This window comes from Parus major, chromosome 1, assembly GCF_001522545.3.
Source record: "Parus major isolate Abel chromosome 1, Parus_major1.1, whole genome shotgun sequence".
NCBI classification, from domain to species: domain Eukaryota; kingdom Metazoa; phylum Chordata; class Aves; order Passeriformes; family Paridae; genus Parus; species Parus major.
In genome coordinates, this window is record NC_031768.1 from 8,308,118 (window position 1) to 8,324,270 (window position 16,153).

General features: G+C 34.6%; 1 protein-coding gene across 1 annotated transcript in view; it reads left to right on the forward strand.

Moving 5' to 3' along the window:
* RPGR (retinitis pigmentosa GTPase regulator) overlaps positions 1-16,153 on the forward strand; it is a 51,284-nt gene that overhangs the window by 15,130 nt on the left and 20,001 nt on the right. Inside the window, exons 6-11 of the mRNA XM_033512097.1 lie at positions 3,410-3,568; positions 10,501-10,656; positions 11,191-11,315; positions 12,431-12,610; positions 13,516-13,681; positions 14,970-15,076. Of these exons, the coding sequence (XP_033367988.1) occupies positions 3,410-3,568; positions 10,501-10,656; positions 11,191-11,315; positions 12,431-12,610; positions 13,516-13,681; positions 14,970-15,076 (893 nt within the window). The remainder of the gene's footprint in view (positions 1-3,409; positions 3,569-10,500; positions 10,657-11,190; positions 11,316-12,430; positions 12,611-13,515; positions 13,682-14,969; positions 15,077-16,153) is intronic.

Sequence of the window (16,153 nt, forward strand, 5' to 3'; positions counted from 1 at the left end):
TTCAGCTACTGTAAAAATTTAGTATTGGACATCCAAGTACTTTTGTATAATTGATTTTTTGTTGCACTACCATCAGTGTGTATCCACACAGTGTTTAAAAATTAACTTTATACATTTATTCTGAATATACCATAGTCACAGGATGTGTTACTTACCAGTTATTAGAATACTATAGAATTACCACATTTTGGTTTTTAGACATCAAATAATGCACTGTCTTTAACAGTGTTACATACTTGCAGGATTTAAGACTTGGTAAATGCTGTCAGACTGAACTGATGAGCACAGCACCATATGGCTCCCTTTCTTAATATGTTTATGTTTGACATAAGGTGTGCACTGGCTGAAAAACCTGTTGAGAACACAGGCATATCTAACTAAAACTGAAAACTAAAAGGTGGCTCATGAGGACATAGAAAATATAGTGTGGACACAGAGTGCCCTCTCCAGGGCAGGATGTTCATTAATAAGAGAGTATTGAATAAAAAAGTGGTGAAGTATGGATTCCAGGTTGTTTTTTTCTTCTTCTGAAGTTTTTATTTCTTTGACATTGCTGGGTTTTCGAAGATTTTTTAGTAGACTTTTATCTTTAAGGTGTTTAACTGCTATAAAACCAAGAGCAATGCCTCTTATAGTTACAAAAGTATGATGATGTCACCTTTCTTCCTTCTGCTTTCTAGGAGGGCTTCTTTGCAGACAATAATTTAACTGCTGAATGTGTGCCACCTGTATTCTGCCATGAACACATGGAATCCACTAATGCCAAAGTGGTTGTGGAATAGAAGAACAGAATAAATCCTGAATATTTTAAATAAAAAAACCCCACACGTCTGAAATTTAGACTAGGCACGTGCACAGGCAATGGCTAATTCAATTCCATATGCAAATTAGGAACTAGACTGATTACTTAGTTTATATGTGAAAGATGATTGTTTGCTCCCTTTCCCTCTCCTTTGCATTCACCAAAAAGTTCCACTAAAAAGAAGTTCTTAGTCTGTTGCTTCCAGCTCTCTTTAGGATTTTTTCATAGTGTGTTTTCCTTCCTTTTTGCAGGCTTTGGACATTGCATGCCACTATTAGGGCTATGTCTCAAGCAAATCAACAGAGAAATAAACTGCTGGGAGAGTGTAGCAACAATTTAGAGCACATACACAGATCTTCACTTGACTTTCATTTGACTACACACTCAGGAGGGGACAATATTTCAGGAAGCATTAAGCTTGCAGGCATGTACAGCTCATTTGTTCACTGCAGGAGATGGAGAGCAGGGAAAGCTGATGTATCTCACCACTGCCATGGGTTCTACAGCAGAATTAGATTTTTGGAGACAGAAAGGAATTGAATATATTCAACCCCTTCTAGTGTTTCCCCTGCCTGAATTTCAACTGTAATCAACATCAAGATAGATTCTTATTGAGACGATGTATTTTCATCGTTTTTCATGTTCCTTGAATTCTTTTTTTTTAATGTATTTTGTCATTATTTTTAAGGACTAGTTTAAGAATCATTCATCCCACAAACACTTCCATGCTCTGAATTTCACTGTTTGAGAGCTTTAAACAATTTGGTCTTAATAAATATTTATTTTTTTCTTCTTCATTTATTCAAGAAATTCTAGTGTTACACAGTTCTTCTGTCCCCTCATTTTTGTGTCACATTTACCACCAGCCAGGTCTCTTATCTACTCTCAAATGCACATTTGCCTTTGAGGGACAATTTCTATTCACTTGTCCATTTCCTTGATATGCTCCTGTGATTTGAAGTTTTGTGATACAGAAAATGTGCCACATTAGGGAAAATTCAACATGTGAGAATGTGACTCATATGAGAGGAGAAAATTAAATAACCAGGTTTTGTTGTGAATAGAGTGTCCTTAAAATTCAGGTGTACTGTACACAGTACATCATGTCCTCAGCACACATACTGCACTCAAAATTTATCTGGGTTTGACTGGGTTCTGTTTATGCTTGATTGCTATTTTTCATAGTCTTTAGACCACTATTTGCCTAAAAGGGATGTGTAATGTATTCAAAAATTGCTTTGGTAAATGGTTTTATCTTTGTTAGCTGGATTATTAAGTGGAAAAAATGTAATGAACTTGATTAGTTTGGGAGGCTTGGCCATTTGAATCTCTAATCCTCTTAATTAGATAGATTGGATTAATTTTTTCAGTGCAATAGTGTTTAAAAAGAACTGCTGGTCTCTTCAAAGAGAGCTGCATAAGTAGTTATCTCCCAAGTGCTTTTGGGGTTTTTTAAATTTGTTTTTTGAAATATATGGCTGATCTAAGAGCATTGAAAAAATACTTACCTTTCGAAAAATAAGGGATTATTTTTGTTGTTTTTACTTGTTTGTTTGTTTTTTCTTTCCACTTAGAATGCTTAATAAAATCTCTTTTTGTCAGCAGAATGTTTTGGTTACAGAAAACCTCACATTGCAGTTGATTTTTATCTTTTTAATTGGGCTACTGTTTTCAAACAGAAAATTGATTCTGATGCAAATACCAGCAAAGCATCAGCCTGTTCAGATTATTTCTGCACATAGATGTAAGAACAAAATCTGAATTAAAACAGGAAATCAAACTGAACAGAGAAGCCTAAACATGGTCCATAGGTTTGAAATTAAATTAAATACACTTTTTTGCAGCTGATGTAATTTCCTTGTTCTTAAGAAGCACACACAGATTGAAATGACTGAAAAAAAAACCTCTTAGAAAAGAGGTATAGAAGAACGTAAGAAAGCCTTGAGAAGATGAGGATAAGGGGGGATCTCATTTCTGTGTGTCAGTGTCTGCAGGGAGGGGACAGGGGATGGAGCAGGCTCTGCTCCTGGGACAAGAGGAACAGGCATGACTTGATGGCCAGGAAGTTCCACCTGAACATGAGGAAGAAATTCTTCACTGTGCAGAGATTGAGAACTGGAACTGATTCCCCAGAGAGGGTGTGGAGCCTCCCTCACTGGAGATATTCTAGAAATGACTGGACACAATTCTGTGACATGTTCAGGGATGACCCTGCTTGAGCAGGTTGATTTTCCATCAAAATTCAACACAAAATTATTTTCTGTTTCAGTTCAAATTCTTACAAGCAACTTCAGTTGACTTAAATACTGATTACAGAGGGAATTGCCAGGATGTATATGATTTTGTTTTTCCCATGGCTACATTCCTTGCAGGCTAAATATTGTGATAAATATCTGAATTTGGAGGGGACTAAAATCTAGCACCTGTGTGTCCCATCAAAGCAGAGTGCTTTTCACAGTTGTTTGGGCATTATGCAAATATGTTCAGCTCTCCTGTAATGTTCATACACTTTTCTGTCTTTATAATTTGTATCTGCAGCAGCCTTGACAACCCATCCTTTCTCCAGAGTGTGTGAAGGAAACAATTCTGTGTTTTGTATTTTCACAGGAGATGGTGAACTCTATACTTTTGGTGAACCTGTGAATGGGAAACTGGGATTATTCCCTGAACAGCTGAAGAACAATAGAGTCCCACAGCCTGTACTGGGAATTATGGAAAAGGTTAATAAGGTTGCTTGTGGTGGAGAACACACTGTGGTGCTGACAGGTATGCAATTTAACTGGCTTTTCTTAAAATGTAATTTAAACTCCATTAACTAAAGAATTTACATCTCACTGAAATACTGGATGCTGATCCTAACTGGAAGAGCATTGTATACCAAGGAGGTAGAAATCCACGTGCCAGGCAGCCAAGGCAGGCCTGTGCTGCACTGCCCATGTCCCTTGGCTGCAGGATGAACTTGGCCAGGTGATTTTAAGAGGGGCTTCCAGGCAGCTCCTGGTTGACACCACTTGCCTGTCCTTGCTTTTATTTGAAACTTTGGCAGCAAGTTCCCATGTGGATTTTTTTCAGTATAACATGCGTAATTTTTCAGTATAAATGATGTACAAAGTGGTTTTGGATGTAAGAGAATCCTGTAAGAGCTCAAACTGAGGTAACCTTCCATGGATAGGATCTGCACAGCATCCTGGGGTGCTTTTCAATTCCACATAGCTCAGGATTCCCAGCCTCTGAAGGGAGAGAAGGTTATTGATCCTGTGTTCTTTTTCTTTATGGTCTTAGCTCCAATAAATAACATTTTAAGAGAACTTTACATAGGCTGAGTGCATTTCTTACTGGAATTGTAATAAACCAGCACCACCTGGTACAACACAGATGATTGATGTTTCTTTCCTCTAAGGAGCTTGAAATTGTTATTGCAGTGAGAGGGAAATTCTAGAGGAAAGCTTCCATTCTATAGTAAATTTAAATGCTCGTGAATATTTAGGAAGGTATGTAGGAAGTCACTTTTCAAGTAGCTTCACTATCTACTGCATGCCTGAATGAATTAAATATCTATTATTATGATACAGCTTTTGCTTGTGCCTTTGAACAGAATTTTTAGCATAACTATGAAACTAGTACATTTGACATATTGTACAGGTTATGAAAATCAGCAACTACAACTGTTACATATTAGTTTACAGGGTACATATATATATATATATATATATATATATTATATGGAGTACTTGGAAAATGCTGTGTTGCTGAACTGTTAAATAGTTGTCTGCCAGTGGTGACTTAGCTTTTCCAAGGTATATGTGTAAAGCAGTGCCAGCCATTTCTTTCCACAAATTCTATCCTGACCTAGAGTGATGTAGAATCAGGAAAGGTAAGTTCAGCTTTGCTGAAGATAGTTCCAAAAATATCAGCTTCAGCTTGTAATGAATATAGTATGTGCAAAACTGTATGGCCTGTAATTTTTTTTCCTGCCAAAATGAAAAAGCTGTAAAGCCAAGTTGCATGTATAGGTATCAGTCCTTAAATCTGTATTCTGAAGGTTCTCTATTAGTTGTCATATATATTTCTCTTGACTGTCTTGTGATGTGCCTTCAAGGTTATTCAGCCAAACTTTCTAAAATATGAATTGAAAATCCAGCTGAGGGAGATTGTGAGTAATATGATTTGGTGTTGTACTGCAAGCCATTGGAAGGCTGGGAAGGATTATGTGTAGTGAGTCAAGCTGCAAGATTCGTGGTTGGTTAAAACTCCTTTGGGAAAACTGTGAGGAGGAAATAGCATTAGCCAATTCAGGAAATAATGTAAACATTTGTCTACATTTCAATGCCTTTGTCTCCCTTCTTCCACCAACATACAGTCTTAGCCTGGCAGTATTCTATGTCCCAAAATAAATTTCTTTAGGTGAAATCAGGTAATCATTATTTGTGAAAAAACTGCCATAAATTTGGGACCAACAAACATATAAATTACAGCATTATTTTATTATTTATAACATGAAGTTTTCTAGAAAGAATTTTATTATCATTACTGATTATTTTTTAACCATAAATCTGTGTTCAACCAATAGATATTTTAACTTAATGGCATTTCATGTGATAAAAAATCACTATAACTAAAGGCTGTTAGAGAGATTTAGAAGAAAGATACAGACCTGGATGCCATCATCATTATAGTGAAATCTGTACAAGAACTAGAACAAAAAGAGGAATATAAATGCCATAGAAAAAATGCAATGCAGAAAATACTGTAATAAATATGTATGTATGTAATATTTGCTTGTTAATGGAAATAAATTCTTTAGTCAAAGATAAATAAGAAATTTAGTGCTGGCTGAGCTGGCAGCTGATGATCAAAGTGTTGAGTGCTAGATGATCTAGTTGAGTCACAAAAAGAGGAACACTATATCCCTCCCCAAAAATACATTTCCTAAAGATTAATAACTGTGATAAGAGTGAAAAGTCAGATTTTTTAAAATGTAATTCAGCTGTTATTAAATAAGTGACAGATGTGAACTTCTGACTAAGACCATTTGAGTGAAAGAGTAGTAGAAAGAGGACAGTAGAAATACTGTCTCAAATGAAAGATACTTTCAGTAGTCAGAAGGGTTTCCATAGAGAAAATTTTCTGACTCCAAGCAAAATATGAGGAAAAAGTTGTGAAAAAAGGTAGATATGTATACTAAAAATTTGAAGTGAGTGTGACATACATACATTAATTGTTTTGTATCAGAAACTTCACTTGAAAAGAGTCCTAAATTGCATCTTGAGGTGAAGTGGTGTGACCAGAAACTGAGAATTCTGATATTATATCTTTAAAGAGAAGAGACATTTACATTTAATTTACATGAAAATGAGCTTTTAAGCTCATTTTTATAAATTAAGAAAGTAATAGAATTTTGAAGAAACTCTGAATTTCAAGTGTTGTCCTCCATGAAAATGGGTGCTGCTTGCATTTAGTAACACAATATATACTGATGTGGTTTACATCCTTTCAGGGTCTTTCCAGTTTTTAAGGACATGACATTTCAGTCTCAGGAAATGAGAATTGAGTGTGTGACTATTGAATATTCCTCTGCTTCATCTATCTCATTTAACATCATGAAAACACAAGAGAAAATGTCATATGGAAAAAAACTGTTGCACATCTTAGCTCATTTCTCGACATCATTTCTACTTAGAGTTTATCAAATTAGAAGAAAGCATAATTCAGTTATCTTACAGAGTACAAGGCCAGTTTCTTCCTGACTCTCCGGTGTGATTAGTATATTCCAAAGCACTTCATTTGATTTCTTTTTTATGACAGTTATCTATTCTAGTGGTAATTTTGTATGGTGAGAACCACTGTTATCTGGGTTAATTTATCAAGGTACTGTTTTTGGAATCTGTACAAGGATCAGAGTAAAAGATAGAAAGTGTATATTAAAATAATTCTTCAAGTTTTTTTTCTCTGAAATTTCAGAATGATAAACTCAAGTATTTTTTCCAGAGAACTAGAATTAAATTGTTGAGAGCAATAATTTAGGGAAAAGCCCAATTTTTAAAAGATTGATTTTAGAAATGTTGAATGTGGTATTGGAAACCATCTTTACAAGCTTTATTGTTACCTCTTCCTTTAATATTTACAATTGTTCTAGACAATAAACATAATTACATTTAAAAATTCTATCATGTATAATCTTGATAGCACAAAGCTATTCATTCCATGGCAGTCAGTCAGCCAGTCCAAGAAGATCCTGTCCTCATCCCAGAAAAGTTCTCTCAGAGACTGAAAGAAATGCACTGACTACCCCCAATGCTTGCAAGTGCTTTCTGCTGCAAGTGAAAGCTGTTGGTGTCATCACTTTGAAGTGAAATATAGGACAGCAGCATTCCCAATTTGTGTGCTTTTTTCAATCAGGTGTTTTAAAAGGTAGAAAAATAATAAATGTGGATCTAGAAATTGAAGAAGAAGAAACAGATGATTTGGAGTGGCCTTAATATCTTGCAGGTTTTTTTCAGATGATGACAGATCCTCTGGGAATGATTTTTTCTGTAGGATATATTACTTCCTTTCATTCTCTGAAAAGAGGGAAAGCAAAGATAACTCTTCAAAGGAAAAAGTGAAGCGGGTCTTTGGGAATAGAACATTTGACATAAGAACATTAGTGCATTAGTATGTAAAATGTTGGATTTTTCATCTTCTGTCTCAAGGTCTTTTAAAAAGAAAAGAAAACCAAGGCACCCTTTTGAAAGAGGACAAAAAGGATGTAAAACCTCTACCTTTTTCTGGCAGAACTCACGATTCAGACCATATAGGATTATTAGATTTTTCAAACCATTCTTAAGTCTGTATACTATTTATACAGAAATCCCCAAATCCAGTTACTAACTCTGGTAATACTGAACATTGTGTTGACAGTTGATTTTTTACAGTAACATTTTTCAGCATAAGCTGTTTAAAAATAAAGCTATTGTGAGAGTGAATAGTTCATTGGCATAATAGTTAGAGTAGAAGTAATAATAATAATATAAATAATGTTCAAGGGAAATGAAGAGCCTGAAATGACAGGACAAGGGGGAATGGCTTCAAATTGACAGAGAGTAGGTTTAGATTGGATATTAGGAGGAAATTCTTTGCTGTGAGGGTGGTGAGGCCCTGGCACAGGTTGCCCAGAGAAGCTGTGGATGCCCCATCCTGGCAGTGTTCAAGGCCAGGCTGGATGGGGCTCTGAGCAGCCTGGGATGGTGAAAAGTATCCATGTTGCCCATGGCAAGAGGTCACAACCAGATGATCCTTAAGGTCTCTTCCACCCCAAACCATTCTGTGTTCCTATGGTATAAGCTTACCTCTCTGCTTCCTTTTTAGTTCTGTGGACTTTTAAACTTCATCTGTAGCCTTAGATACATAGGAGGGAATACATGATTCTGAAAAACATTCTTTGAGCTTGCACAGTTCTGTCAGCAACGACATGTTTTAAAGAATAATACAAAAGTTATATAGCGTTTTGTCTAGAACTATTTTATTGAGAGTGCAAATGGTCACGGAGATTACAAAAGATGCCTGCAAAGATGGAGGATAACACAGTTACAGGGAAATATTCCTGTTCTTCCAAAAAGGGAAATAGGAAGGAAAGAGGCAGCTCTTCCAGTGCTCGAGTGCTGGAGGTCACCTGGAACAGCAGAACCATTGTCTTCTGTGCAAGCTCTGAAACCATTTCTCTTCATCCTTCAAGGGCCCTCTCATGGGCTGCTGCTGTGTTCAGAATGATGAAATTCACCCCTGTCATTTTATCAATAGGGGTGTGAAGTTGCTTTTCCTTACACTTCTCTTTTCAGACATTTATAAAGACAGATTGGGGGAAATACCTCATTTCTAAAGGGAGTTATTAGTGAGGTTTGACCTCACTTCTGCACCAGAGTGATGAATCATTTAAAAAAGGTGTAAGGATTTTTTTTCTTCCTCTACCCTGATAATTCACTAAGAAAGCAAATTTAGGAGGAGCAACATTTAGATGTCCCTGATCTATAAAGGCAGAAGAAGAAATTATTAGTCATATAAAGGCACTCTAACCTGATTTGGGATTGGTCTTTTTCCTCATTTTCAGTAGAAACACAGGGAAGAAAAAAATTCTGTGCACTTTTAAAGTTAACATTTGAGAACATCTCCCTCTCAACACAAATGCAGAAGACGTAGCATGTTTCATACTAGGATTAAAGGAAAAAATCTCATAGTTCACTCAAAGTAATTATGTTAATCAGATGAAACCATGTTGTTAAAATTTCTGCCAGTTTCCAAAGAGTTGTTAAAGACAAATGCAGTACTTCTAAACAGAATTTTTGGAATCAGCCATAATGAGAAAGCAGTTTACTAAAATAAAGATGAGACTTTTTTTTTTTCCTTAAAGAAAGCTCCTGTCTTTCAGGTGTAGTTTCTAGATTCTTATGCAGGAAGTCTAAATATTACAGGAAAATTCTTACTACTTCTTTTACTTTATAAAGCTTTCAAGAAGGTTTTACTTTCTTGCACTTAAATTTCCAGCAGAGGGAGCTTTACTATTACATTTAGTAAAAATACAGATTTACTCAATATTTTTCATCTACAATTTAAAAAAAATGTGAGACCACTGGGCTTTTTTTTATGGTATGAATTCATGACATCTTAGTATGGAACAATTTATAAGAAATTTATAAGAAACAATTAAAGACTTTCCTAGAAAGAACATTTCCATATGTGATGTTACTATTTCATTACAGTTCCTTTAAAATTGGAAAGTTCTTCTTTTAACTTAACATGGAATATGTTTTGTTAATTCATAATCTTTCCTTTTTTTGAATAATAATTTTTCAAGTACTTTATGTAGAATTTCTCTCACTTTTCCTTTGTTGCCTACATGCAAAAAAAAGGGGCAGGAAATGAAATTCTAGGAAACCTTCTTTTTTTCCCAAAAATCTTCTATGTTCAACCATGATCTCATCAAGATTTCCAGGCTTCACAATCTTCCCCTGTTGTGATGGAGTGCCAGGGATGGACACAAGAAGAATCTTTATTGCTTTGGAGAAGCTCTTATTCTTTTTCCTGGCACAGGCAGTCCATTAAACATACAAAATATAAATGTGGAAAGATGATTATTCTGTCACAAGATAACACAATTATAGTATTCTCTGTATTTATTGCAGGACTGATTTGGTAGCTGAACAGAATACTGAAATATATTCTGTTGCTGTTCCAGTCTCTTCATACATACAAATTATGAGGTCTTGTCTATTAAATTTAGGGTCATATAATGTTCATGGAGCTAATGAGAAATTAGGATGAGGCTATTGTGAAAATGCATATATATGTATAAATATTGTGGTCTGGAATTGATTACAGTATGTAAATTCCCATTCATTTCTTTTAACCTTGCTTTGTGTACATATGATCAGTGGATTATTTTACATTTATGCTAGAAAATATATCACACATTGAACCATTTAAAATTCTTTTCTGTGTATACTTTAGTGCTTCGATTCCTGCTTTTTTTTATCTTGTTGTACATTAATTGGTAAATGCAATGGATTAATTGGCACATTTTTTAATTGATTAAACTATTTTTATGATGTTTATGTCAGTGGCCTTCCATTTGGTGAATGGAACATAGGTTATTATATAAATAAATAAAGAAAGAAAGAAACTTATCAGCATATTTGTTGTTAATTTTGCTTGTATTATTTCAGAGACAGACGTTTATACTTTTGGACTTGGACAATATGGGCAGCTGGGACACGGAACTTTTGTGTTTGAAAGTTCAGTACCGAAGCCTGTGAAACACTTGAGGAGGCATAAAATATGTAACATTGCATGTGGGGAAAATCACACTGCTGTGATAGCAGGTATGGGAGTGCAAAATCCTGGAACCACTTCTAGCAACTCTCTGCTCTACTGTAAAATCTTTCCCTGTACAGTGAGCAGTAGGAGACATATCCATTACTGGTTCTAAGGGTGGAATGAGCCAGTGAGAAAGGTGGGCTTGACAGGAATTTCTGACTCACAGCCATGCCATGCATAACTCTGTATCTTCTGGGGAATTAAAACCTCTTAATTATGCCTTGCTAACAAATATTCTTGTTTAAAGCTTTTGTTTTTCTGTACAATTTAAATATTATTTTGTTGGGGTGGGTTTTTTTTACAACTTACCTAGACCAACATCTCAGACAAATGAAATAATGAAAATATGAATATTAATAAGAATATGAAAAAATGCATGAATAACATTAATCTTTGAAGATCTAAAAATAATTGTTCAGGTTTTGCTTTTGGAATGGAAATATTCCTTACTTTCATGGGCTGTTAGTATGTTTGTAATGGTTCTGTCCTGGTTTTGTATTGAATCTTTGCTTTAACATTCTTTTTATTCCCACATGCAGAGAATGGCCTCATGTTTACTTTTGGAGATGGACGACATGGCAAGTTAGGATTTGGAGAAGAGAGTTTTACAAATCTGTTTGATCCCACTCTGTGTTACAATTTCTTGAAGTTCACAGTCCTTTTGGTAAAACTTCTCTCCACTCTTTTCAGACACCAAGATATTTATCTTTTTATGAAACACATTAATAAAGAAAGCTGAAATTATTTCTTTCTATAACATTTAAATAGTGGACAACACAAACTGAAGGGAAGAGGAAATTATATAGCTTAGCACAGTGTTCATTTAGTTTAGAATGTCTTTGACTTGGGCTACACATAGAGGTTGCTCTCTAGGGTTTTATTCAGTACTCTTGTGCCACATTGTTTTGGTCTTTAGAGCTTATAGACTGAATTATTTATTGCTCTTGGATGGTTGGAAAATTTATGGGATGATTGGGAAATTTATATATTTTCTGTGAATACTAGAAAGCCATCTCTTCAATTTTGGCAATTTTTGTACAGTAGGATATCTTTAATTCTTAAATAAAATTGAGGTGTTAGTTTTTTTAAATCCAAATTGGATAAGAAACCAGGAACACTCTTTTCTTTTGAGAATTGTGGAAGGGAAGTTTTTTCATCTGCTTCCTGAGCTGTGGAAGAAACAAATGTCACAGAATTGTCAGCATCAAAATTGGTCACATGACTCAGGATTGAACAAAATTTGGGACAAAAGCCTATTTTCACTTCTGTTTACTGGAATTACAGGTGAAGGAAGTTTTACTGGAAGCAGTGATTTTTAAAAACATTTTAATAAGTGAAACCTCCAATCTTTATGTGATAATATTTTGTCTACTGGAGGTTATCAATTTGTTTTCCATTTTGCTGATTTTGTGATAAAACATTTAGGTTTGAGCCACTGAAACTATCAGTATTGTTCTCATTTGACATGTATCAAAATAATTAGCTAAAATCTCCTGAAAATCAGTGGAAATATCTTTGCTATCTTTTGTATCAAAAATTTGATAGACCTATCTTTTGTTCTGTTCAATACAAAAGCATTGTATTAACTAAGAAGATCACTAGTCATTAATAAATATAATTAAATACTTTTATCTTGCTGGTAATTAGGAACTAAATTTAAAGCCATTTGGGATGTCTTACTAAATTTTTTCTTATAATCTAAGCCCTTAGAGATAATTGTAACAACAGTGCATCCTTGATACTTGCAAATGAAATAATCAGACCTTTTTTGAGCTGTAGGTTGCTTGTGGGGGTTGTCACATGCTGGTTTTTGCTGCTCCAAGACCTAAAGGATGTGAGGTAATCTTGGAAGATTTATGTGAGCCTCGTTTGACTGCTACTCTCCCTAAAATGAGTGGGGACTTTGTACTGGCAAACACTTTGCAATTATCAGCAGCACGGATACGACGTCGAGAGAGGGTAAGATTTAGAGTTGGCACACTTCTTTCAGGAAACAAAATCACTTTTAAAGCAGAAGTCACAGCATATACCAAGCAGTTAAATATATCTTCCTAAATTAAGTGTTTAATTTTAAGGTATAAAATGAAAAAATATATATTTACCCTGGTCCCAAAAATTGGTGCTGGACAAAAAAATAGGAATTGGTCAGATTTTGCTTATTTGTTTCTGTGAAATAGATTCAAATTGAGTTTATAATTTTTTTTGTTCTAAAATGTAGAACATTTTACTAAACTAAAACTAAAATGCAGTTCCTTTGCATTTTTAAACTGTCTTAGAAATATTTTTCTAAAATATAGTAAGCATATGGCTCTTTTGCTGTTCCCTTTTATGTTCTTGAATTTATTAAATAATTTCATAATTTATAAAATACCAAAGGAGAATATTAGATGTAGCTACTTAAAATATTATTTTCTGCTTTTTTTTCTCCATTACCCATTCCATGTGGTTTCATTAAAAAGCACAATGGAATTGCATAATTTCACTTACATATCTGAGAAGTAATTCTACCAAAACCTGAGTTTATTCTGTAAAAATGTATTGATGTTGTGGATTAAATACCTTGATGTAAGTTGAGAGATTAGTTTTTCATTTTAAATTGAAAAAAAAAAATAAATATTTTTCTCCTTTGTATTTTAGGATTGCTTGGAATCATTGCATAGAGGTGATCTTAAAAATCCCACTGTGCATCTGCCCACTTTCTAGTCCTATAAATAATTAAAATTTTAAAGCTATTTGTTTCTGCTTATTAAGTTGCAACACTGTATCCCCAGCTAAAAGCAAATACCACTGATTAGCAGGAGACATTGCTTACATTTTGTTCTTCTACCCTTTTCCTCAATCTCTTGTTCTTCACTGTTCTAAAGGAAAGGTCACCAGAGCAGTTTGTTCGAATGGCACAAACTCTGCCTCCAATGGGGGAAAGCTCCTTAAAATCTCCATTGCCTGTGACAAGCAACACCAGCCCATTCTGGTTTTCTGCAAAAAGTCATCCTAAATCTGAATCTGTAAGGGATGGAGACCATGAAAAAGGTGAAGTGTCCCCACATCTTACTGCTGTTTGCTGATAAGAATGGTTTAACTCTCATCATTCATAAACAAATGTTCTGTTTGAACCTGAAAGAAGGTTCTGGTTCAGTCTCAGACCTCAGGAGAGTCTTGCAGCATAGAGACATGAAAGCTGAGAAAGGCAGACAAAAATTGCCTCACACTGTTCTTGTTTACAAAGCAAGTTTAAAGATATAGAGAGGCTTGAGTGAAAGAAAAACAACTTGTGAGTTATACCTGTGGTTCCTTAAACCTTTAGAAATAAGATTTCATGAAAACATGTAAGAAAATTAACTGCTTACTTTTCACAAAAAAAAAAAAAGAAGGAATTACAGACAAAAAAAAATTAGGAAAAGTCTTAAAGACATGGGTAAGCCCACAAGGAATTTGGATACGGAAAGATAAGAAAAGAGGTCTACTCATTCTTACAGGAACTTTCTTCTTCACTTGGAAATGCAAAAGTACTCTTCACTCTTTGTTATCTAAGTTTATAAGAATTTATATTATTCTAGCTAATGGAAAAGCCTGGATAACCATAATATAGCACTGGATTTTGGCACAGATTCTCTAGAGCAGTTCTGGACTTATCTGGGTTTGTGGACGTGTAATTTCCTGGGAAGAACAATGCTGGAAGTGTCAAATATAATAGCTCAGATTTACTGGACAGACAAATCTAATTTGAAAATAATCAATTCATAGAATGAAGATGATTGTTTTTAAATCTGCCAGCATGACCATTAAAATTTCTAGTTCCAAGAAAGCAATGCAATGAAATTTTGAATTTCCTTTAGAGTCTTCTTAGGCCTAAAACCTTGTGTTTTGTGCTGTTCAAAATGGTCATAGACCTGATGAGCTCAATGATGTTATGGTGCTGCCTTAAACTCCCTGTCTCTCCATCCATTATACAGGTAATGTGCAATGGAGATAACATGACTGCAGCTAATTTGGTCTAATGGTTACCCTACTATTAAAGAGATAATCCAAAAGAATCTTTGTTTCATGTAATATTTAGACTTTGAAAGCCTGCAGAAATGGTCAGAGACTATGATACACTGAGATCAGATTGCTGAGCTACCTCTGTTGTTGATACTGATGAAAGGAGATGGAAGTGGTTTTGCTATGTCTTGGGCTGGGGAAATGAAGAATCTGTGGATTTCGATTCTATGTTAGTAAAACAGAAATAATGTCTGTTTTATACGAGTGGGGTGTTCTGTTTGCTATACAGTGCTTGTTCCTATGACATTTATTTATTTCCCCTTATTTTACCTTGTAGAAAATAACCATCAAAAAGATAAACCTGGTGAAGTCTCTTCAGATCAAGATTCAGATAATGAAAATATTGACAGAAACCTTGGGGATACAACTGACATCCTAAATATGGTAATATATTCCAGTAATGGATCTGTAATTCAGTATTTTTTGTGCAGGGGGAGACAAAGAAGCTAAATTGTGTTTCAGATTCTAATACAGAGTTCCTGACTAGCCCAGAACATCATATGTGACTGAGAGGTACTGACACACTGTTAAATGAACATGCATTTTATATAATCATTACCCAGTGCTAAAATATGTTTTAATTTTCCAAGTAATATTGATTTATTGAATACTGAGATATCAGATTGAAGAAGTCCAAGTAGTGCAGTGCCTCCACATGCTTTAGCTCTGGAAAGCAGAAAGAAAAGGTAAAAGATGCTGAAGGCCACATGGTGATCTCTATCTCTGACCTTGCTTTTCTTGATGACTTCCAACAGAGAATTGCAGGAAATGAAGCAGAAGAGCATCTTTTCCTGTTTTGAGAAGAGGTTTTTTAATGCAGGTGGATCATATTAAAGGGAAGGCCAAAATCCAGACATTCTGATTATTTGGTGATCCCCCAGCTTGTTCCTACATATTTCTTTTATTTAAAAAATATGTTCACCTTATCACTTGTACAACTTTCCAAAACATTTTGTTCTCAGCAGAAAGGAGCATGTCCTGGCCTTAACACAGCCACAGTTATGCTAGAGGGATTGAACATCTTACAGGAATTATATGTTTGCATTTAAAAGTACTTAGTAATTTAACAGTCTGTTTATGCATGCCATTTATTTAACATTATAAAACTTTCTTTTGATTTACAAGAAAAAAGTGAGATCAGATCTAATGCACAGCATAGCCTTCATTAATTTACTGAAGCATTATTTCAGTATTCCACATTTTATGTGCTAGACTTCCTTCTCCTTTTCAGTTTTATACCTATCATGAATCAATTTTAAAACATTTTAAAAAATTCTAAGCATAAATTTGAAAAAAAACCCATAAAGCAAACTCGTCAAAGTACAAAACAAATTGTTACTCTTCTTGGATCTGAATGAAAACTGTTACAACACAGGTTTTTTTCAGTTTTTTTAGACTGTGGCAACATACATCTTATTGACACATGTGATAAGAGGAGGAAAAAACCTTTTGTGTCATATT